This window comes from Borostomias antarcticus, assembly GCF_949987555.1.
Source record: "Borostomias antarcticus genome assembly, chromosome: 20".
NCBI lineage: Eukaryota > Metazoa > Chordata > Actinopteri > Stomiiformes > Stomiidae > Borostomias > Borostomias antarcticus.
Genome location: NC_140253.1, coordinates 2,373,130 through 2,398,709, shown reverse-complemented (window position 1 = coordinate 2,398,709; position 25,580 = coordinate 2,373,130). Strand labels below are relative to the sequence as shown.

At 44.5% G+C, this 25,580-nt stretch overlaps 1 protein-coding gene across 1 annotated transcript in view; it reads right to left on the bottom strand.

Moving 5' to 3' along the window:
* Positions 1 to 21,853: 21,853 nt before the first annotated feature.
* Positions 21,854 to 25,580, bottom strand: part of vwa10.2 (von Willebrand factor A domain containing 10, tandem duplicate 2) — a gene marked incomplete at both ends in the record, with an annotated part of 10,057 nt that continues 6,330 nt past the window's right edge. Inside the window, 7 exon segments of the mRNA XM_084454436.1 lie at positions 21,854 to 22,267; positions 22,593 to 22,610; positions 22,614 to 22,892; positions 23,014 to 23,294; positions 24,466 to 24,558; positions 24,904 to 25,056; positions 25,153 to 25,285. Coding sequence (XP_084310562.1) covers positions 21,854 to 22,267; positions 22,593 to 22,610; positions 22,614 to 22,892; positions 23,014 to 23,294; positions 24,466 to 24,558; positions 24,904 to 25,056; positions 25,153 to 25,285 — 1,371 coding nt within the window.

Below are 25,580 nucleotides of genomic sequence, written 5' to 3'. Positions count from 1 at the left end.
AGGAGAGGAGGCGAGGGGAGACCATCCTGATCCCGCGAGCTCACATTCCATTTCTCTCCGCAGATCAGTGTGGCTATCCCCCTATCTAGAACCATTTCCAGAAATTACATTGTGACCGGGCCAATCAGGGACTTAGTTCTAGCTACTGTTCTGTCCCCCAGTGTAACAGATGGAACAGAGTGGGAGGGGAGCATCTGCATACTTTGAATGAGAGAATGCTCCAGGTTCCCGTTTATATTTTCAACCTGTTCCCCTTTGCTCACCTCCTTCTCCTATTCTTTCCCTCAATGTACCTGTTGTTCTATCACTCTGTCTGACTGGTGTTTGAGCAGCGCTAGTTTGAGTTTTTAATTTGAGGAAGTTCTCAATGTCCCTGTTCAGTTCCTCTGTCAACGCTCTCATTCATGGACACAATAGTGAAAAAAAGAGCTCTGGTTTCCCCCAATGTGACAGGCAATTTGACTGAGAACATTTCCTCTTTTCCAGTAAAGGCCTATTGAATATGACTACGGGATCGGGGGGGTGGGGGGGGGTTATGTTCATGAGGTTGCCAGAGATGGAGACCAGGACCACCAGACAGAGGCTCCTCCCCACGGCTCCTCCTCGCCGTCTGCGGGGCAGTCGCCTGCGCCCCGATCGTCTGGGACACTGCTAAACCAGAGACCGCCTGCACGCTTCGATGACATCGCTTCTTCTGTCGCTTTGCCCCATTTGTCATTTCATGACCAAAACGGTGGTAGAGCAATTATCAGACTTTCTCAAAAGTGCTAGTTTTGTCAACGTTTTGATCTGAATCATTGTAAATGAACCTAAGTAACCTTAAACAGAGCTAAACATGCATTTTCCCTTTACTACTCCTTTAATAAAAAAAATAAAAAAAACTCAGTTGTTGGCCCTAATGCTCTTCCGTATTTATTAGCTACACGGACAATGACACACACAAACACATGAATGAGTAGCGTGCGTACACAGTACATACAACGCAAACGCACACACACACACATCTTCAGCGCTTCCCGGTGGAATATGTCCTCTGCATTTGTCCAAGTCCTGGTTAGGGACAGGACTGAAGAGAAATTAATCCAAAGCGACTTACAGTAAATAAGACATCTACATACCTACCTACCTACCCACTTAGCTACCAACCTACTGTACCTACCTACCTATCTACCACAACCTACCTACCTACCTATCTACCTACCTACCCACCTACCTACCTACCTACCTATCTACCTACCTACCTACCTACCTACCTACCTACCTACCTACCTACCTACCTACCTACCTACCTACCTACCTACCTACCTACCTACCTACCTACCTACCTACCTATCTACCTACCTACCTACCTACCTACCTACCTACCTACCTACCTATCTACCTACCTACCTATCTACCTACCTACCCACCTACCTACCTACCTACCTACCTACCTACCTACCTACCTATCTACCTATCTACCTACCTACCTACCTACCTACCTACCTATCTATCTACCTACCTACCTACCTACCTACCAATCACTCTACCTACCTACCTACCTACCTACCTACCTACCTACCTACCTACCTATCTACCACAACCTACCTACCAACCTACCGACCCACCTACCTACCTACCTACGTACCCACCTACCTACCTATCTACCACAACCTACCTACCTACTTACCCACTTACCTACCAACCTACTTACCCACCTACCTACCTATCTACCACAACCTATCAACCTAGCTACCTACCTACCTACCCACCTTCTTACCTACCCACCTACCACAACCCACCTATCTACCTACCCACCTACCTACCTACAACAGAGAAATGGAGAGGTGAAAGTGTACTTTTTATTGTATTTTATTCTACCAGTGTATTTGATCTTACTTATTTAATGTTTTTCTATTTGTATTGATTAATTGATGTCTCTTTTATAATGCACTTTACTTTAACTATCTCTCAATTGCCATTTATATTTTGTTTCTAATGTCTCTTTAGTAAAGCACTCTGAACTTTTTTTTTATGTCACGAATGGTGCTCTATAAATAAAGTGTATTATTAATAATTATTATATTATTATTGATAATATTTTTACTATTATTACTTTTGTCAATAAAGGCAATGAAAATACCTTATGAAGATACATGTACTAAGGACATGATGTCTGTACTGGCTTAGGTGTGAACATCCCTGTCAAAAAATGTATATTGGTGTCAGGATTGTACATATTTCAAATCAATAATTATATGTTGCTGTTACAGTGCAAATATTTAAACAAAAAGTGGTGAAGCTGCGCCAATAACTCCAGGGCCTAGGAAATCTCAAAACATCAGGACTGGGTGCGTCAGTATAAAGGAGTAAATGGCTACGTACCCGCACACCAATCCACAGAAGAGGGCTTGAGAGCCACTCAAATCAATCCAGAGAAACTGAGATCAAAATAAAAAAGCGACAGACGCTGGAGAAACTGCAGGACTGTAGTTGTAGTGCCGATTCAGTCACAATACAGATAATGGGGCTGGAAAGACAACACAGTATACAGTACAGTATAAACAGTGCAGTGTAAATAGCCATGTACACTGGTGGTGTGAAAATGGCGGATGTTTGACTGGTCTGGCAGATCAGAGTGTGCAAAAGAAAGCAGTTCAAAAACACAACAGGGTTGTCAAAAAATGACATAAGAATGCTGCAAGAGTGTCAAAATGAAGGAGGTTGTACTTGTACATGCAGATGCTAGGAGTCAAGATTCAGAGGAAACATGCTAGATTCAAGTACTCGTTGAGACCAACAGGGTGTTCCGTTTTGAGCATAAAGGTCCATCTGCTTTCACACTGGAGTCGTTCTGATTCCAGATCTGTGTGTCTGCGGCTGGGGTTGATTTTGTCAATGCCACAGAACCTGAGTGTGGTGACTGGATGTTGGGCCTCCTGGAAGTGTCTGGCTCCGGGGGACATGGGGTCACCTCTGGAAGTGTCTGGCTACGGGGGACATGGGGTCACCTCTGGAAGTGTCTGGCTACGGGGGACATGGGGTCACCTCTGGAAGTGTCTGGCTACGGGGGACATGGGGTCACCTCTGGAAGTGTCTGGCTACGGGGGACATGGGGTCACCTCTGGAAGTGTCTGTCTACGGGGGACATGGGGTCACCTCTGGAAGTGTCTGTCTACGGGGGACATGGGGTCACCTCTGCCGATGGAGCTTTTATGTTCATTGATACGGACTCTGAGTTGACGGTTGGTTTTTCCCACATATTGGAGGCAACAGGGACATGCTAGAAGGTAAATGACATTAGTAGAGCGACACGTGATGAACTGTCTAATCTTGTACTCCTTTTTAGTAGCATGACTGACAAAGCATTGGTTTTCTTGTGGTTTTGACAAGAGGTACAGTGGCGACAAGGAAAAAAGCCCTCAGGACCATCCAACCTCCCTCTTTGTTCAGCATAAGCATCAGCATGTATCAGTCTGTGACGGATGTTGCGACCTCTGGAATACACAAAGAGAGGAACATTAGAAAACAGACTTCTGCCCGCCTCATCGGCAGAGAGGATGTGCCAGTGCTTGGTTATAACCTCCTTGATTTGTTTACTGGTGGGACTATATGTAGTACAGCATAGTAGTCTGTCTGGTCGAGATCTCTTGGTCGGTGGACCTGCCGGTCTAGTATATGAGCGGGCCCTAGACAGGGCTGTGTTTAACCAGGTTTTAGGATAGTCTGCTCATTGTACTGCTCACATTACTGTAACTGCGGATTGACTCCTATATTGTGTTACAGTAGGGGGAACTTCCTCTTTATAACTTCCCTCCTCTCTGAATGCTGGGTAAGACAGACAGTGGTCAAACCATTTCACACCGTTATACCTCCCTCACACTCTGAGAGAGACAGACCTGCTGACAGATCACCCTGAGAGACTGTGAGCGTTGAAGCATAGTTGTCGTACAGCCCTGACGGTGTAGTTGTGGTAGTAGAGTTGTAGTGAAGTTGTAGCATAGTTGTCGTACAGCCCTGACGGTGTAGTTGTGGTAGTAGAGTTGTAGTGAAGTTGTAGCATAGTTGTCGTACAGCCCTGACGGTGTAGTTGTGGTAGTAGAGTTGTAGTGAAGTTGTAGCATAGTTGTCGTACAGCCCTGACGGTGTAGTTGTGGTAGTAGAGTTGTAGTGGTAGTAGAGTTGTAGTGAAGTTGTAGCATAGTTGTCGTACAGCCCTGACGGTGTAGTTGTGGTAGTAGAGTTGTAGTGAAGTTGTAGCATAGTTGTCGTACAGCCCTGACGGTGTAGTTGTGGTAGTAGAGTTGTAGTGAAGTTGTAGCATAGTTGTCGTACAGCCCTGACGGTGTAGTTGTGGTAGTAGAGTTGTAGTGAAGTTGTAGCATAGTTGTCGTACAGCCCTGACGGTGTAGTTGTGGTAGTAGAGTTGTAGTGAAGTTGTAGCATAGTTGTCGTACAGCCCTGACGGTGTAGTTGTGGTAGTAGAGTTGTAGTGAAGTTGTAGCATAGTTGTCGTACAGCCCTGACGATGTAGTTGTGGTAGTAGAGTTGTAGTGAAGTTGTAGCATAGTTGTCGTACAGCCCTGACGGTGTAGTTGTGGTAGTAGAGTTGTAGTGAAGTTGTAGCATAGTTGTCGTACAGCCCTGACGGTGTAGTTGTGGTAGTAGAGTTGTAGTGAAGTTGTAGCATAGTTGTCGTACAGCCCTGACGGTGTAGTTGTGGTAGTAGAGTTGTAGTGAAGTTGTAGCATAGTTGTCGTACAGCCCTGACGGTGTAGTTGTGGTAGTAGAGTTGTAGTGAAGTTGTAGCATAGTGACAGAACTTTAGAAGGTCTAGAAAGATGTCTGAGGATATCTATGCCAAGCCGGACATGACCAAGAAGGTGAAGTTCGACAGAGGGGAGATGGAGGAGAGGATGGTGGACATCTACGAAAGTGCTGATACCCTCAGAGGTCATGATCCCGGCTCAAGCGTTCTGGATGCTACATCAGAGAACGCTACACCAGAGAAGACAGCAGTAGAGCATTCGAGTAACTCTCTTTCTCTCTCTCTCACTCTCTCTCACACACACAAACACACACACACAAACTAACACAGACAAACAAACACTAACGCACACATACACTGTTTTACTGTAGATGTGTCGACAGCTGCTGGGAGTCCAGAGTGGAGCCTCTCCAGAGTTGCTGCAGTGTGTCTGGGGCTGCTGTGTGTTCTCCTACTCGCTGGGATCATAGGTGCAGCAGTCAGCTGTGAGTATCTCTCATACAATATGATAGAAGCTGTGTTGTAATAGTATATATAATCTTGTTTGATAATAAGATAATCGATAATATAATATTTTGTTTGATAATAGGATAAACGTTAATAGATAATATAAGCAATATAATGTTATAAACAAATAATCTTTGTTGATGATTGTGTATTACTGTGTATAAGATACTGTATTATGAAGAATGCTATAGACCCTTTCAATGGAAGCAATGGAATTTTCAGCTACCAGAACAACTTCTTGGTCCAAGGTTCAAGGTTCAAGTTTATTTGTCTCCCTACGGAGACATTCTTAATAGAGGTAGAGGCAGTGCTGCATTACAAAAAACAAGTAAACTTCACTGTATAACTAACTTGTATTATTGTTTTGAATATGAACATTCTGTGAAATGGTCAATATTAACTTTTGCCACCACTCCTCAACAGACACCATGGTTAACAAAGTTAAAGTCAGACTGATTGTGGAGGGACAGACACTACAGACGCACAATAATTACTTGACCAACAAGAGTGACCAGCTACAGACCAGTTACAACAACCTGACCAGGGAGAGAGACCAGTTACAGACCAGTTACAACAGCCTGACCAAGGAGAGAGACCAGCTAGAGACCAGTTACAACAACCTGACCAGAGAGAAAGACCAGCTACAGACCAGTAACAACAACCTGACCAGAGAGAAAGACCAGCTACAGACCAGTAACAACAACCTGACCAGAGAGAGAGACCAGCTACAGACCAGTAACAACAACCTGATCAGAGAGAGAGACCAGCTACAGACCAGTAACAACAACCTGACCAGAGAGAGAGATGCCCTTAGGACGAAACTTTGTGGTACGTTTTACAGTATGTTGGTTAAGATAACAGAGTTGGTCAAATGAGGTGGAGAACTGTTCTGTAGTGACCTGTGTTGTGTTATGAAACAGAGGTAACTCACTGAATATGGATTAAAGGAGTGTTGGATTTACAGTCACACTAATAAACTGGCTGTGATGTGTTTTGGTGTTGTTTTGTAGATGGATGGAAGTGGTTTGGTTCCAGCTGTTACTACGTCTCTACTGAGAAGAAAACCTGGGAGGAGAGCAGACTGGACTGTAGAAGCAGAGGAGCACACCTGGTGATCATAAACAGCAGAGAGGAACAGGTGTGTGTGAAAGAGAGAGGTTGATAGTGTGATTGGGAGAGACAGAGAGAGAGATATTAAGAGAGAAAAAGAAAAGCATGAGAGAGGGAGAGAAAGAGATTGACAAAGCGACTGAGTTAGAGAGGAAGAAGGGGAGAGGTAGAGGAGTAAAGAGAGGGGAAAAGAGCGAACGAGGGAGAGGGGATAAACCAACCCAGCCTATAACCATGCTCTGCTCATATTGTAAATAGCATCTTCATCTTTCTCCACGACAGGAATTTCTCCTTACCTTCAAGAAGAGAGTGTGGATCGGTCTGACTGACAGAGTTGTAGAGGGGACCTGGACCTGGGTGGATGGAACACCACTGACCACAGCGTAAGAGAAAACTACTCCTTCTTCAGGCTCTAGATTCATAACAAAACTTTAAATGTTGCTCGAAGAGCGCAGACCTCCGCCCATGAATGCATTTTGTGGCTCTGTGCGCTCACACGTCTGTGTGATAGGGCTGTCAAATAAATATTCGAACTTTGACTAGTCGTCGACTTTGGGGGAAAAATCAATCAAAAAAGATTTGATTAATAGGCTACCGCAAACCAGTGCACATCACACAGGCTCCCGAGTCCCGCCCATCTTCTAATCATGCCAAGACACATTCCACATTAGGGCTGGGATAAATTATTATTTTGGTAATCGACACATCTAACGATTATTTTTTCGATTAGTCATGATTAGTCATTTGTTCCGGTCATGCCTTGAATCTCTGCTTTCTGTGGGCACTGCTCCTCTTCTGGCCTCTAGCTAGAGTATTCCTTCAATAATTCACTTAATTGGTTATCTTATCTACAATCTACACCATCCACGAGTTTAAAAAAAAATCTTTTAATCATGAAATGCAATATAAATGATCCCTTTTTACTATTTTCAGTCATGATATTTGATAGCATAGTTATCATATTTATTGAAGCCTAATCATTTATTGTGCACTGAGATAACCTGTGCTACAGTACAATCTCCTTTTGTTTACTTGGACAGAAAATAGGTAAAGATAAACACAGAAAAATTTATTAAATATCTAAGGTAGGCTATCCTAGCGTATTCCTTCTATAATTCACTGTGCTGCAGCATGCACAAAACTGGAATAACGTTAGCGTATAAGGTGGTCTTAACGCCCGCACTCGGGAGGGGCGGTCGGAACGCCCAAACGCAGTGACAAGACTGATTTTCTGGGCTTGTGTTGCGACATTTTAAACTGCAACGGAAAAGTAACGGACTCTCCTACAATTACTTATCATAGAGAGTCTACATACATATTTTCAGCTTGCTATGTGCATATAAAGTTATATAAAAACAACCACAAATCATCACTATGAATTCTGTGAAGTGTCGCCCTGAAAATATTACATAGTGATTGTAATATCCTGGTTACTTTACATACTGGTATTACTAATATAAATGATCAGGCGGAGAGATAGGTTTCAGTCATACGTTTATATTTCGTCTCTCTACTTTGCATTCTCGCATGACAACTGAACTTGGTGGTACGACAGACAACAACCACCCATGACATCACTCAGCCAATCAGAACGCATCTCTACAATTCAGCAACTAGCAGGCACTAGTATTAAACTATTACACTCCTTCCCCCTAAGATTGTTTGCTCCCAAACAAATCTAACATAGCCCATACTAACCATCTTTCAAACCTTAAGACTATGCAATGCCCATCGTAACACACTTTTCAAGAACTTTTTTTTTTTTTCAAAACAAAACACATTTCTGTCTCTGAACTCAACAGTGTCTTACTCTGTTACACATTCAGTCTCTTTGGAGCCATTCTAGTACTCTCAGGATTCCTGCGCACTGCAGGCTGTGCTGACACACTCCTAGGGACTAAAGGCGATAAAGATGGAACTGCCTCAGTCTCTGGTGAACGCTGTGTAGACATGCCTGCAGTGGAGCTACCTTGCACCTGTTGTTGTGGTGTTATTCTGGGTGTTTGCTCCTGGATGGGGATCAGGTGCCTTGGCAATTCCACCTCGACAGGCGGCTGTTCCTCCTCCGGCACTGTCTCCTGAGTGTTGTCCCTCCATGGCAACATGTGGTCCACGTGCACAGTGCGTTTTCTCAGTCCGTCCTGAATGAGATAGGTGACTGGACCCTTTTGCTGGATGACAGTGGCCAGAGTCCATTTCTCCTTACCTCCTCTGAGGTTCTTCACTCGGACGCGTTCGCCCTCTGTGAACTCACGTACTGTAGTCGTAGTTTGCCATGATCATGGTTTTGTTTCTGTTTTGCCTGTTTTTCTTCCACGGTTTCAGCCAGATTTGGTCGGAGTAGGCTGAGCCGTGTGCGTAGCTGTCGCTTTAGGAAAAGCTCTGCAGGGGTCCGGCCGGTCACTGTATGCGGCGTACTGCGGTACGTAAGCAGGAAGTTGGCCAGCCGACGCTTCAGTGCCACCGTGCCCTTCTCTCCCTCCAGGGCTTGCTTGAGCAGCGCTCGTTTGAGAATCTGAACTGACCGCTCAGCTGCCCCATTCGAAGCTGGGTGAAATGCTGGTACCAGTGTGTGCTTGACTCCGTTCTCTTTCATGAACCTAGCAAACTCGGCAGAAGTCAGCTGAGGGCCGTTGTCACTTACACACTCTTCTGGTAAGCCGTAGGCTGCAAACAGATCTCGCAGCACGTCGATGGTGTTGGCTGATGTAATCGATGTCATGTGCGCCACCTCCAACCACTTGGAGTGGCTGTCCACCAGTACTAAGAAGTACTGTTTGTCCTTTTCCGCAAAGTCTATATGAATCCGCTGCCACACTCTCTCTGGCCATCTCCACTGATGGAGAGGTGCGACTGCCGGTGACTTTTGTACTGCTTGACAGACCCGGCAGCTTTGGACTTTGCTCCCTATTTCTCCATCTAGTCCTGGCCACCAAACATGGCCACGGGCTAGGGCCTTCATTCGACACATACCTGGATGTTGTTGGTGCAGGTCCTCCAGTAACCTTTCTCTGTACCGTGGGGGAATGATGACTCGCAGGCCCCACAGTAAACAGACCTGTTCTGCAGACAGTTCATGGCGGTGTATGAAGTAAGGTGTCAGTGCTTCCTCTCGCACATAGTTAGGCCACCCGTTCACCGTGTAACTCCACACCTTACTCAGTATCGGATCCTTCATGGTTGCTTGCTCAATGTCTTTTGATGAACTTTTTCACTCCATAGATGATAGCCAACGCCTATGCCACTTTCTCTTCCGTCGGATGCAGACCTTCTCTGTCGATTCTTTAGAATGTGTGAGAGTACTTCACCCAAGACGAGCCCAAAAGGACGCTGCGATGCAAACTATACAAAAACAAGTGAGCATTGTGTAGCATTAGCATCGTGTACTTTTGAACTTAGAACTGACGTCATCGACACATACATTTCGGGTAGATGAATTTGCATAATCGATGACATCGACGACGTAGACGAATCATCCCAGCTTTATTCCACATTAGTATTCATTCTTTTCAACATGGCCGAAAAACAGGGCAATCACTATCTATCTAGGTGGCGAGGAAATACCTGAATATCTGAGCGCGTCTTCTCCTCGGCATGGCAGGCAACATTGTAAACAAGCACTTAATCTGATGAAGTGGACCAGGCGGGTATTTCACAAAGCTGGCTAAGTAAACCTGACTTCTGCAATGAGGAAAACCTGGAAACTCTTCAAATCTAGAACATGGACTGAAGTAAAAAGAAAAAGAAAAACTTTACTATGTGCAGAACTCAGGCTTACTCAGTTAAAATTCAATTGCCCTGAGTTGTTACCTTTTGAAACATGCTATTATAAATCTATGTTATCGCCCAGTGCTTTCATTGACACAACTCATTCATATTCATGGCTATGCTAGGAACCACCTGTTGTTGTCATGATCCCACCTCCCTCAGTGTGTGACTGTCTGGTTGTGTGTTGTTATTTAACCCTGTAGATACTGGTACCTCCCTCAGTGTGTGACTGTCTGGTTGTGTGTTGTTATTTAACCCTGTAGGTACTGGGGCAGCGGTGAGCCTAATGGTGACTCAAGTAACTGTGTTGATATCTACTTACACCCCAGTTATCAAGATCCTGTGAAAAAATGGAATGACGAAGCATGTGGTAAGACTCAAAGGTGGATCTGTGAGAGAGGTCTGATGTTAATGGAGGCAGATGATTCAATACCGTGACCTTTGTTTTATGTACACCTCTCTCTCAGTCATACTAGATGTATCTGACCTTTTTACTCTGTTAATGATATGATGAAAACATGTGATGGGCCCTATTTTTATGCGGGCGCTAAGTGGTGTTATGCCCTACCGCTTCGTCCATCGCAAACTCAATATTTCTCGCTTCCGTTGAGTTCGAGTGGCAATTTTGTGGTGTGCAAAGACGTTTGCGCCACAGTGGGTTGGCCAGCGCAATAGGGGGTGTGACTATTGAAATTAATTGAAAACATTGGCGATATGTAAGTTTAGTGTCAAATGTGCTTGCGCCCAACTCCCAACTAGACCACCTTGAAATGCAAACGCTGGTGCTCTGTGCAATTTGGTGATGTTATTGATGTGAACTGTGCACATGAATGTGAAATCATACAGATTTTTTGTTTGGATTCTCCACTCCAGTTTGTTTGGAGGACATAATTTCCAGTAAGGCGGGTCTTTCACCCTATTGGAGATGTAGGTAGTGGCTTTGATTGGTAGCGTCGGTTTTCTGTGCTTCTAGCAACGATATCCGATGGAGATGTCTTTCGGAGGCAGAGATCTCCAAAGTCTGGTATTGCAAGACTAATCCATGGATTACTTGCAAGCTAGTTGTAATCACAGCACAGTACCACAGCTTGTGGGTATTCAATGCACGAACATGAAAGATTGAAGCTAAAAGGCCATCCATCTCCACTGTTCAGTCAGATACACCTGTGAAATACATATATGTTTGTATAAGGCCTACTGCATGATGAACATGAATGAAACAGGCCCAGTTGCATTTGTGAGTTTTTCATGTATTGCTTTCAATATTGCTTTCAGTTGGACAGGCTAGTAAAGGGAAGCCTACAAATAAGTTAACAATATAGGTGGAATGTAGGTGGTCTCCAAATTGAAACTCAAATCATTTATTCTTTCCATTTGCACTACAGCCAACTGAGTAGGCCTACTGCACATGAGGCCTACAGGCCTGACGCAGAAGACGATACCGCATATACTGCTAACGAGTGTTATTTGTTATTCATGAACTTTATTTCAAACTTGGGTCCATATTAAAGACAGGACATAATATACAATATGGGACATAACATACAACGTATTACATACAAGAGATCAATAAAAACATTAAAAAAAGATATGTCTATAGTCTCTACTGGGAGACTCTCTAGTAAACCTTATGTTTGATAAAACCTAGATGATTTCATTTTCAGACTCATAACCCATACATTTCTACATGAGAACCTTTGGATCGGGTGGTAGATACGGTGGTTGATTTTTTTTTTGGGGGGGTGGAGGGTGCTCCTGGCACATGCAAAACTGTCATCATGACATTGACATAGAGTTGGCACACTGATATTTAAAGGAATGGAAAACAGGTGTTGTGATTGTTTATTATGAAACCAGACCCCCACGACACCCATGTGTATTTAATTAGCCCATGTTGGAAATGTTTGTTATGAAGATATCTTTTACATTTAATTTTATATTTTTGTCATTTAGCAGATGTTTTTATTCAAAATGACATACGTGCATTTGTCTAGAGTAAGTGAACTGACTGTACATGCCAGTCATGATCAGTAAAGCCTTCTATAAGAATAAGTGAGACCAGCAGTCACAGTGTGAGAACAAAGAAGAGGATTCTTTATTTTTTTCACACATATAGATTGGTTGGACGGGAGGGGGGGTATGAACCTGTGGATATGAACCTGGTTCAGGGATGTGGTTTTCATACACACATTGGTGATAGGAAGACTTAATTAGTAATGTTTGTGTTTGACAATATATGATGATGACTACTGTATGTTGGGAATATTTGCAAAATGACCTTAATTTTGTTTGTAAATGGCCTAATAGCTTTAAAGTTTTGTGTGGCTCTTTTAAGCAAAAATGCACAAAATCAAAATGTTGCTGTACTATATTTAGTTAATGTCTGTAAACTTTACCACTATAGTAAATAAACAAAAAACAAAAAGATCAGTGACATCATGGCCTCCTCTATTGTTTGTCACCTTCCTCTTCTATCACTAACTGATATAATAGTTCCCTAGATAGTTCCCTAGTTCCATAGATTCCACCATCCATCATCTGACAAAATCTTTCGCAAAGTTTGCTTCGTGTTGGGTTTTATTTATCATTTATTATAAATCGACTGACTTGGTATTGAGACCAAAGGCAGAGATGATTCATCCGCAGCCGTAAATAGACTTCTGAATGGTTTCAGACAGGAAATAGACCTCCTTCTGAATGGTTTCAGACAGGAAATAGACCTCCTTCTGAATGGTTTCAGACAGGAAATAGACCTCCTTCTGAATGGGTTTACATAGGAAATAGACCTCCTTCTGAATGGTTTCAGACAGGAAATAGACCTCCTTCTGAATGGTTTAAATAGGAAATAGACCTCCTTCTGAATGGTTTCAGACAGGAAATAGACCTCCTTCTGAATGGGTTTAAATAGGAAATAGACCTCCTTCTGAATGGTTTCAGACAGGAAATAGACCTCCTTCTGAATGGTTTAAATAGGAAATAGACCTCCTTCTGAATGGTTTCAGACAGGAAATAGACCTACTTCTGAATGGTTTCAGACAGGAAATAGACCTCCTTCTGAATGGTTTCAGACAGGAAATAGACCTCCTTCTGAATGGTTTAAATAGGAAATAGACCTCCTTCTGAATGGTTTCAGACAGGAAATAGACCTACTTCTGAATGGTGTTCTGAATGTATCTATGATCGTAATTTTTTGGGTTGGAACTAATTTAACGGCGTGGCTGTAAGCCAGCACACCAAAGACAGCAAATGTCTGGTTGTCACTCCCTCCCTCCCTCCTTCCCTCCGTCGGGTTGTTAACCTGTAGTTCTATATTGCTACCACAAGAGGCAGTGTTTTTTGTGCATGGATGTAAGCCAGCGCACCTAGACAAGAGGCAGTGGTTTTTGTGCATGGCTGTAAGCCAGTGCACCTAGAATAGCGTTTGTCCGGTTATCACTCCCTCCCTCCGGTCAATGTTGGCCTGCATTTCTCTGTTGGCACCACAAGAGGCAGTAGTCCCAGCACACCAAAATAAAGGAGGACACCAAAATCAACCTGCCGATCTCCACTGCACAAGTAGAGTAGCGGTGGCATAGGACTCCCACCCGGGAGACGGGGGTTCAAAGCCCCGGTGGGTATGACTTTGGGACTATACCCCAAACCACCACACATTCATCCTTTCACTCCAATCTTTTTATCCCTTACCTTTGTCCAGAAACAGAAGTTGAACCAATTGCAGCAAAATAGCTAACGTTACAGGAATCATCAGTGTAACTGCTTTAGCCACTGACCGCTACCATTAATGTTATGGAAGCTGCTGCTAGTTGTTGTGAGCTCATGAGCTAACTGGCTATCTTATTGTGCTGGATCAGAATTGGAAACACTGGAACTGATCATTCACCTTATCACACCGTAGCTATCTGCATAGGCTAAAAAAACACTTTTATATATTTAAAGGTGTATTCACCAGTATAGCAGAAAAGCATTTAATTAAATTGAAAAAATGCAGAAAGTGTATTCTATTACATTTTCAAAGTCAAACAAAAAGCACTTGATGGTTTAATTGATTATAATTATCTTTAGGTCTCTGGTTGGTTTTGGCCGTACTTTTTGGTTGTAGCCACTGCTGAAATAACCATCAATATAATATAGTAGATTTACATGCGCCTTTCCTTCACTGCAGAAATGTGACATAAACTTCCAGATGTTTATTTTTCAACCTGCTCCATGTTTGCCACCTTCTTCTCCTGGCTGATATTCTATCCCCCCCTCACCCCCAGCCGAATGATGACTTTCTCATTTCGAGCCCCCATGAGGTGCGCTAAACCCTGGAGGGGCAGTGACATCAGCTAGACCAGAATTATGACTTCTTGGTTAACAAGAATATTAGTCATATCATTTCTTAGAAGACGTGACAGAAATCAGCTTCCTGATTCTACAGTATTTGTAGTCGGTCAGTGAGTAGAGGCGGGGTCTCTTGTGGTGTACAGCAGAGACGTAGAGGGCGTTGTGTGATGGAAAATAGACTGGGTCACTGCTAATACTGCTAATAGTGTCACCGATGGTATGGCTGCTTGAGAACGCACTGCTAAACACTAACTAGATGCGCTTGTGAAGAAAGAGAAGAGCAGCAGGAGAGAAACAGGTAGCAGAGTGTCCTGCAGGGAGGAGTGGAGATGGCTGACTATGAGAACCAGCGGGTCATAGAAGACGCTAGAAGCAGAGAAACTGAGAAAGAACAATCCCCTTATACAGGTAAGAGAACACACACACACACACACGCGTGCACACACGCGCACACACACACACACACACACACACACACACATACACACACACACACACACACACACACACAGACACCCACACCCACACTCTTTACTACAGTATGTTTCTCATCCATATTAAGGTTAAAAATTTGTGATGATTCAGCCTCATATGAGCTATTGCTAAATTATTTAAAATAATTCACCTGCCTATCATTGTATCAGTTAAAACCACACACACACACACACACAAAGTAATAAAACCCATAGTAGGTATACTACATGAGTGTGTGTGTGTGTGTGTGTGTGTGTGTGTGTGTGTGTGTGTGTGTGTATCTGTGTTTGTCTCACAGGGAGAACACTCAGGCTGGTTGTTGTGAGTTTTGGGCTGCTGTGTGTCCTACAAGCCACTCTGAACATCTCCCTACGTTTGATTGGTAGGTGACATGTGAATGTGTGTGCATGTGCGTGTGTGTGTGTGTGTGTGTGTGTGCGTGTGTGTGTGTCTGTGTGTGTGTTTGGGATACATATCCCAATCACAACAGCTATATTTCACTTCCCTCTTTGTGAATTTTGGACACAAACCACATCTGGCAACTTCTGCATTCTGTATTTCAGAGAGAGACCGTGTGACCAGCAACAATGACCACCTGACTAAACCAGGAGGTATTTGAGAGAGATTGGTCAATATTTGCAAATACAAGTCACAGCTCCTGAAGTGTGCTTGATTACGTTAACCAGCCCCAAGACCCCCATAGACCAGCCCCAAGTGCAAACTCTGAGGGAAATTAAATTCACAAATACTTTAAACTATGTGATGATAACTTCTCCTTTCTTTTCTTCTGCTCTCCGGTCCTCCTCTGCCCTCCTAAGGCAGGTCTGTCCCCAAGGGTGGCAGAACCTCGGCTCCAGCTGTTACTACCTCTCCACGGGGGTAAAAACCTGGGAGAGGAGCCGGCAGGACTGTAGAGGGAGAGGAGCAGACCTGGTGATCATAAACGGCAAAGAGGAACAGGTGAGAGATGGAGAGAGAGAGAGAGAGAGAGGGGGGGGAAGGGAGAGAGAGAGAGAGAGGGGGGGTGGGGGTGGGACAATACAAAAAAGCTAGGAGAGTTATCTACAGTATATTCAGTATTTTTTGCCTGAAAATGACTATGTATCACCTCAACAGAATCTCTTCTATGATTTTGAAAATGGCTCATTGCTCGTTCACTGGATCGGTCTGACTCTGAGGTTCCGCCAGTCCGGAAGACGCAGGTCCTGGACATGGGTGGACGGGACACCTCTGAACCTGACGTAAGAACTAACCTTCTGTGTATATCAGACGAAGAATTACAGCCCTGGTACTGGACCTACAGATGAATGCTGGATTATTGGTTAACGTTATAAAGGCAACAGAAATAGACGTACACACACACACACACACACACACACACACACACACACACACACACGTCAAGTGCACTTTTCACATATACACTCTTACTTACCCACACACTTACCCAAGCACATGCATACACATACCCTTGCATACTGGTGCACACACGCACACACACACACACACACACACACACACACACACACACACACACACATGCATGCACGTCACATATTTGAATTGGTTAAACTCATTTCTTAGAATGCATACTGCCCTTCTAATTGCTAGCTTTTTTGGTGGCGTAGCTGCAGTAGCTCTGTGGTCACTGTGGTTATTGTTAACACTGTCTCAGCTCAACCCCCGAGAGATGTGCTAAGCACTGTGAAATGCTACGTAGTGGCATCAGTTAGACCTGAATGATGACATGTTTGTTATCAAGAATATTACTTATATATAATAATAATTATTATTATTATTATTTAATAATAATAAATATAATAATATATAATTTCTGAGACGACAGGACAGAAAATCCCCTTCATGTCCACCAGCTTTCTCCCTCTTCTTGTCTGTGGTTGGTCTTGTGTACAGCTGAGAAGCAGAGGGTGTGGATATACACACTGGCTCACTGTCACTGCTAATACTGTCTGCTTGCTGGTGTAACCGAGTGAAACGTAGAGTAGCTTGTGAAACTCACCCGTCAAAGAGGCACTGACAGTTCTGCCAAGAGGGACGTCCCTATTGGCGCAACTGTCAGCACGTCCGCCTCCCAAGCAAAGAAACCCGGGGAGACTCTGGTTCTAATCCCGCCCTGGGCATGCCGAAATGTATGGGTTACAGTGGCGTAACTAGCAGTGTTTCTGAGGAATGCAATAACTTGTTTGTTACCTAGGTAATGTTTTTGGTGGCATGTGTCAGTTAGTTAGTTAGTTAGTTGGTTAGTTGGTTAGCAGGAATATGTAAAAACTACCAGACCAATTTTGGTGTGGTGTAGCATGGGGGAAGGAATCCATTAAATTGCCCATTAACCCATTAACCTGCATGGGCGAAGATCTGCGCTCCGAGCACCATTTCTAGTTATTTATATTCTCTCAGTTCAAACCACTGTGAGGTGCACTAAGCCCTGTCAGAGGGGCTCGAAATGCAACACAGTGACATCAGTTACAAACACACACACATAATGCAACACAGTGACATCAGTTACAAACACACACACATAATGCAACACAGTGACATCAGTTACAAACACACACACATACATACACACACACACACACGCGCACACACACACACACACACACACACACACACACTATAAGGGACAAAGCCGTTATACTACTGGGGTAGGAACAGTGTGATCTTTTCAATTGAGGATGTAGTCAATTTTACCAGTGGCCAGCATCATGAAGAGATGACTTAGGCAAAAATAATAATTTTCCTCAAAAAAGGAAATCATTTTAAGAAGGTGACGATATATTTATTTTAATCCTGTCTGTGTGTGCTGAACTGCATGGTGTGTGGACTGTGTTGTGTTTCAGGTTCTGGCAGCCTGGCCAGCCAGACCATGGCGGTCCCAAAAATGAAGAGGATTGCGTGGAGATGAACCACTACAACCCCACCTTCATCAGCTGGAAAGACACTCCCTGTGGAGGCCTACGGCAATGACTTTGTGAGAGACCAAACTGCTGATCAAGATGTTTGGTGTTTTTGTATTAGAGCAGTTTTAGTTTTAGAACCTTTTTTTCAGTTTTACTCTGCAACATTTTCTACTGAGATGTGTTTACCTAACTTAAAGCAACTACAATGAGTTTTTGACTGGTTATAAAACAGTCTCATTTTAATACTGATGCCTCCACATTAGCAAATGTGCAAAAAAGAGAAAGAAAAAGCAATCAAGCAGTAGGCTAATAGGCTGCACCTTTCAGAAAAGGATAGGCCTACACGAAAAACGACCAAAGGGAAAAGGCAATCAAGCATCGCTATCGCTCTTCATGAAAGCAAAAACGCAAAAACGGTTACAGGATCAAATGGAATGAATTGAAGCAGTGAGAAAGAAAGGGTTACACGACAATATGAGAAAACAATCGAGCATCCTATTCTCTTGTCATGAAAGCAAAAAGGAAATATCGGTAAAAGGATAAAACAACCGAGCATCCTATTCTCTTGTCAGGAAAGCAAAAAAGGAAACAACGGTAAAGGATAAAACGGATTATCACGTGTTCAGTTTACCCATTTTTACCGTAAGAAGAGAAAGCGAAAAAGCAGCGTCTTATTTGACAAAGTAAATACAGTTGGTATAAATAACCCCCAAATTCCCAGTTTATTCCTGTTAATTCCCATAAATTCCCATTAATTCCCATTGAAAGTTTCTAACTTTGAATATTCCTGGAATTTTGCAACCCTAATGTCCAGTGATTTTTGTTTGATGAAGGTTAATCATGCTGTATAGTCTGCTTGTATTGGGAAAAAGGGCTAATAAAAGGTCATTTGTAGTTAGTATGTTCTCAGCCATTATGGGTTTGGAGATGGCATGTGGCCACGTGCACTGTGTCTCATACAGGAGATGTGGTTAGTACTGTATAATAATATAATAATAATAATAATAATAACAATAATAATAATAATAATATGTTTATTTGTATAGCACCTTTCACGGATAAAAATCACAAAGTGATGTATAGAGAGTGTATGGAGAGTGTGATACTGCATGGCAACAGGCAAAGTGCATGGACCCACGGTGGGGATCTTATTATGGTTAAGTATGGTTGATAGATAAACTTTTGAACTGGACTGTTAGAGCTGTGGTCCGGATGCATGGGTGTGCTCCTACTGTAGTTTGACACCTGGTGATGCTGGGGTCTTGCAAAATGTTAAAATGTCAGATGAGCCGTGGAAATTGAGTTGTTTGAGTGACATATTACTGTAAAAGCTTTCCCCAGTTACAAGAGTCATGTCCACGTAATACACGTCAATTATTGGTTAGTTTCTTTCTGATGGTCTTGATTGGCTCTTATCCTCTGAAGTAGAGGTTATAAAGGTGTCAACATGTTTAGAATCTTTACGCTCTCTGATCTGATCCATCAGGCTGATGTTGAGCTCTGAACCAGATTTCTACTGTATCAGACCTCTTTGTGACATTGAATTTATATTTTGTTAATTAAAACAATTATTCATCACTATACTTTGTAGTTTGTGAAACATCATCTTTTGACATATAGATATCCAGGAATCAACTGGAGCCAACTCTTTATCTATCTATCTATCTATCTATCTATCTATCTATCTATCTGTCTGTCTGTCTGTCTGTCTGTCTTCAGCAGACACTCTAAGTATGTCAGTGTGTGCATGTGTGTGTGTGCATGTGTTAGTACTACCCTACTACTACGACTTAAGTAAGTACAGTAAGTAAAAGTGTATTTGTATAGTGCCCATCTCAGCACGAATGCACAGAGTGCTTCACATAAGGTGCAGGTAACAAAAAGTACATAGCAAAAGAAATAACAGGGGAACACCCTGCCGGAGTGCCTAAGAAGGGCCGAAACAACGGAGGTCTTCAAACGAGATCTCAAGACGTACCTTTTCGGTTACCCTGAAACAGGCTTGTTCTGTTCTGACATCTGTTGCTTCAATGGCTCAGCGTGCTACTAATAGTTTTTTGCCTCCCATAGTGCCTCTCTCTCTCTCTCTCCCTTCTACCTTCTAACCAGGTCCAGTGGATGCCCCACTGTCGCCCGGAGACCACCCTGAGTTCGATAGATACCCCTGTGTCAGCTGTGGATGTTGTAGTATTTAGTTAACACACACACACACACGTACACACATCAACAAAGTTAACACACACACACACGTACACACAGACACACATCAGTCCACATCCGGCTTAGGCCTGGACCCGATGCTCTTAGCCTTTCTTGCTCTGAAAATGTAATTTAATGTAATTTATTGCTCTATAAATGTTCTTAGCCGTTAGACAAATATATTCCAGGAGCTTGCTCCAGGTTGCCTGTTTTAATATCTGTGTTGCTTTTATGGCTCTGTGTGCTACTAACCCTGTTCTGCCTTCCCTCTCCCTAGTGCCTCTCTCTCTCCCTCCTATCTTCTAACCAGGTCCAGTGGATGCCCCACTGTCACCAGCAGACCACCCTGAGTCCGATAGATACCCCTGTGTCTGCTGTGGATGTCGTAACATTTAGTTAACACACACACACGTACACACAGACATACACCAGCCCACTTCCGGCTTTAGGCCTGGGCCATGGCAAACACACACCAGTATTTGCCATATCTCTCCTATGATGTTTTTAGCCTCTCTTACTCTGAAAATGTAATTTAATGTTATTTATTGCTTTATAAATGTTCTTAGCCGGTAGACAAACATAATCCAGGAGCTTGCTCCATCGCCTTGTTGAGAGGGGTCAGGGAAGAATTTTTACAGCTCACTTATCTGGCCCCCGGGTGATTACTGTTTTTTTGCTTCCCTCTGGAATATGTAGGGGTGGGTCGTATGCCCACCTCCCTTGTCTGTAAAGCGCATTGTGTTGCCTCTGGGTATGAAATACGCTATACAAATAAAGCTTTGATTGATTGATTAATTGAACATACATCACAGTAAAACAAGAAAGTATGAAAAAAGTGGCCAATCTTAAAGGCCCCTATACTAATACAATAAAACAGGCCCCTATACTAATACAATAAAACAGGCCCCTATACTAATACAATAAAACAGGCCCCTATACTAATACAATAAAACAGGCCCCTATACTAATACAATAAAACAGGCCCCTATACTAATACAATAAAACAGGCCCCTATACTAATACAATAAAACAGGCCCCTATACTAATACAATAAAACAGGCCCCTATACTAATACAATAAAACAGGCCCCTATACTAATACAATAAAACAGGCCCCTATACTAATACAATAAAACAAAGAAAGACAGCAGGGCCTACAGGTATGACATCATCAGCAGTGCTCAAACGCCTGCCTGAACAGATACGTTTTCAGGTGCCCCTTGAAAATAGTGTGCCTGTCGAGTCCAAACAGATCTCCTATGTTGCCCCGAAAAAAAGTGAATGAACAGCCGGAGAGACCCGTGACACAGCGAAGCTCACATTTCATTTGGTGTATTGATAAAGTTTAGGCTACATGAAACACTATGCAGACGGACAATAGTTAACAATTACTTCATTATTGCTGCATAGTGTTTCATGTAAACTTTATCAATACACCAAATTAACAATAAAATCACACAATCCCTCTTCAGTAAATTTGTGAAATGTGAGCTCAGCTGTGTCACGGGTCTCCGGCTGTTCAATCCATGGATGTATTGGTAAAATCACATTTTTGGGGGGCAACACAGGAGATCCGTTTGGACTCGACAGCTCCCCCCGGAGGCAAACTATACAAGAAAGAAGAGAAAAGGATTAGAGTCCGCCCACTGGAGCATATAGAAAATACACCGTTCCCAATAGTTTAATAGTGATTAGTTTCTTAATAATGAATTCTCTCCAACACTATTTTCTATATGCTCCAGTGTGCGGACTCTACTCCTTATTTGCACTCTGGTTTGTCTGTTAAACCAGTTCGTTCCACACTACAGCAGGAGGGCCGCCGCCCCACACAGCCAGAGCCCCAGAGTCAGACACGGGTGGCTCCGCCCCCCCCCTGCGGAGGAGGTGGTGGCGTTGGTAACAGGCGCACGGGCCGTGGAGGAGGCGAGGCCGTCTTTGACCGACGCCGCGCACCTCCCAACGTTCCCCGCTCGGTCGACGGCCACCAGCTCCACCGCCTCCGAGCAGCAGGGGGCGACGTAGGACACCACGGTGACGTTCTCCCCGGCGGCGCCGGTCGCCGTGCTGGTGCTGAGGGTCCCGTTGCCGAGGCTGAGGGTGACCAGGTCCACGCCGGTGCCGTTGCCGTCGGTGATGTTGGCAGAGAGCTCCCAGACGGCGTCGCCGTGGCTGCAGACGTCGGTACAGTTAGTCGCTGCTATGGAAACCACCTGGCACTGAGGGGGAGAGAAGTCTGTGATCTGGGAGAGAGAGAGAGAGAGAGATGGGGAGAGAGAGACAGGGAGGGAGAGAGAAATGGAGGGAGAGAGGAGGGAGGAGAGAGGAGATAGAGGGGAGTGAGACAGAGGGGGAGGAGGAGAGAGAGAGAGAGAGGGGAGTGAGAGACAGGGAGGGAGAGAGAGAGAGAGAAAGGGAAAGATGGAGAAGAGAGACGTCAATACATACACTTCCAATTTGGTGACTGACAGTTTGCATTCTGAATCCCTTCTCTCTCTCTCTCTCTCTCTCTCTCTATCTCACTATCACTCCACCCCGAGTTACCTTGGTGACCACCGAGAGTCACAGAACAGCATAGTTAGAGTCGGACGTTCCAGTGTTTTCCACCTCGATCGTCAGGGTGACATCTGTCCCCGACGCGGTCGCCGCTGGAGGCGTCAGCGTGACCGTGCCGTTGGCCGCGCCCCCGGGCACCGCGGAGACGGTGGCGGGGTGGGACGAGGCGAAGCCGCGGTCATTGGCGGCCCGGACGGCAAAGGTCCCACCGGTACCGTTAGCGGTCGTCACGGTGAAAGGAACGGAGACGGCGGAGCCGGGTTCCACGACGGTGGTGTTGGCCTGAGCCTGGAGGAGGGGGGTGGGGGGGGGGCAAGCAGGCATCCCAGCTGTGACACACGTTCCTGCTGCGGAGGTTACGACTTGAGAACTTTGACCCCCCCCTCCCCCGTTCCCCGCCCGTACTCACGGTGACGGAGAAGCTGGAGGTCTTGACCTGAGTGGAGGCCTGTCTCTGGAAGCTGCCTCCGCCTCCTGCGGTGGACCTGGAGGCGCCGTACTCCCCCCTGAGGCGCACCGCGAACTCCCCCTCCGGAACATCCGCCAGCGCCACCAGGAAGCTGCCGCCGCCCAGCGACCGCAGGGTTCCGTTGACCTCCCTTGAGGACCCCGTGGCCTCCACCAGGGCGACCTCCGACACGCTGACCGTGTCACTTCCTGTTACAGTCACCAGCAGGCTGGCGTTGGCACCTGGAGGGGGAGGGGGGCGGGAAGGAGAATGAGGTTATAGAGAGGGAGAGAGAGAGAGAGAGAGAGAGAGAGAGAGAGAGAGAGCAAGAGAGATAGAGGATGGGAGAGACAGAATAGATGGGGGAAAGAGAGGTTAGATTTAGGGATATGATGATGATGATGATGATGGTGATGATGATGATGATGATGGTGATGATGATGATGATGATGATGGGGATGATGATGATGATGATGGGGATGATGATGATGATGATGACGATGATGATCGGGGTTAAATTGGCCTGGGGCTCAACCCCGGCACATCTATCATCAACATTTAATTCATTTTTACATTTATTGTTAAAAGAATGCAACAATTGCAAGTTCAATCATATTCGTTTTAGCTACTGTTTTTTTCAAGTTACAATAATGTTGCGTCATCCCTTTCGCTCCGCTTGTCAATCAGTCAGTTGTCAGATTAGAAGTGCTGTGAACTCATGGGAGAGGGAGCCCTCAGATTATGTTATGAGTGAGTATACCTACCTACTTCGTCTGATATTCTGATTAAATAATGTTTTCTCTAACAACACCGAGATTTTAGTCTGCCACGAATCGCGAAGCTCAGCCACGTTAGCTAGCTACATTAGTTTACCGTTAGCAAACTGGCTAAATTATTCTATGTTTTGCTCCTACTCAGGCAATGCAGAAGTTAATTATTTCCTTTCATTTCTTAAGTTACATTATTTTAAACGCTAAAATGAGACGGAGAAATGGTGGAGTAAAAGGAGAAAACGTACAGATGCTTAAGGAATGTAAAGGTTATTATTATTTTAGCTAGTTAAATTAGCATTAGGTAATCTGACCATTGCTTAATCTATCATAGGCTCAATTTGACTACGGTGTTTTTCATATGTTCTAGGATTGAGATAGAGTTAGTGATGCAGCACAGGGTGGAACAGCACAGCATAGGGTTGAAAAGCAAAGTGTTAGAATAGTATTTTATCAAGAATACTTTAAAGATATATAGATCATTAAAGTCTTGATATTTGCTATTTATGAAGCAGTATTAAAGTGCCACCATCACTGCTGCCACTGCCTGCACCCATGCCTACCCCGCTAACACAAGGCCCCCCCACGTAACAAATCACAATTTAACCTCTGATGATGATGATGATGATGATGATGGTCTTACCTGAGAGAGGACGTCCCTCTTTAAGACTGAAGTCTCCATGAGCTCCAGTGTAATGCTCCACAAAATGGTAGATGAAGTCAATAGAGCTCTGGCCTGGAAAACACACACACACAGACGCACACACACAGACGCACACACGCATCCACGCACACACACACAAACAAATGCACGCACACACTTTGATTTGTGTCTTGACGATCTCTTTGTTGGAAATATCAAGCCATGGAAATCATTGAGTCTAATGACCTATGACCTTGAGTGTGTAGGGTTCTACTGACCTATGACCTTGAGTGTGTAGGGTTCTACTGACCTATAACCTTGAGTGTGTAGGGTTCTACTGACCTATAACCTTGAGTGTGTAGGGTTCTACTGACCTATAACCTTGAGTGTGTAGGGTTCTACTGACCTATGACCTTGAGTGTGTAGGGTTCTACTGACCTATGACCTTGAGTGTGTAGGGTTCCGTGGCATTGATGCTGATTTCCCACAATCCCGTCTGGTTGTCTGTGTTGAGGCTGATGCGGCGAAGGTTGCCCACGGTCGTCATGGCGCCCAGAGGCCCGCTTGATTGGCTGCTTTTCTGAGACACGCCTGGAGGAGGGGAGAGAGAGGTATGTAGACACACATGTATGCACACACACATACACACACACACACACACACACACGCTCTCCCTTCCATACACACCTGTTGAGCTGGTGAGCGTGAAAGAGAGGGTTCCTCCGGTGATGTAAGCAGTCAGGTTCCTTATGGAGGGATCCACTGTGAAGGAGAAGTTCTCTGGCTTCACTGGGGTCCTGGTTACCTGCAGGACAGTCACCTGGAGGAGGGAGGGAGAGAAGGAGGGAGGGAGGAGAGATGAAGGGAGGGATGGAGGGAGGGGAGAGAAATACAAACAACAATGATTTTAGCCAGCTGGCTGTCAAACAGTGGACAGCTGCCCCCCGAGAGTCTGCCGGGGACTAGGGGATTAGGAATACATGGATTAGCAAGGGGGATGTTAAAGCACAGCATACTACTGACATGCACCTTATCTGAACTGAGCTGGGATGACATTTATGATGGCTGCTCCTATCGACGATTTTGGATTACTGTTGTTTTTGTTTGTGCTTTTT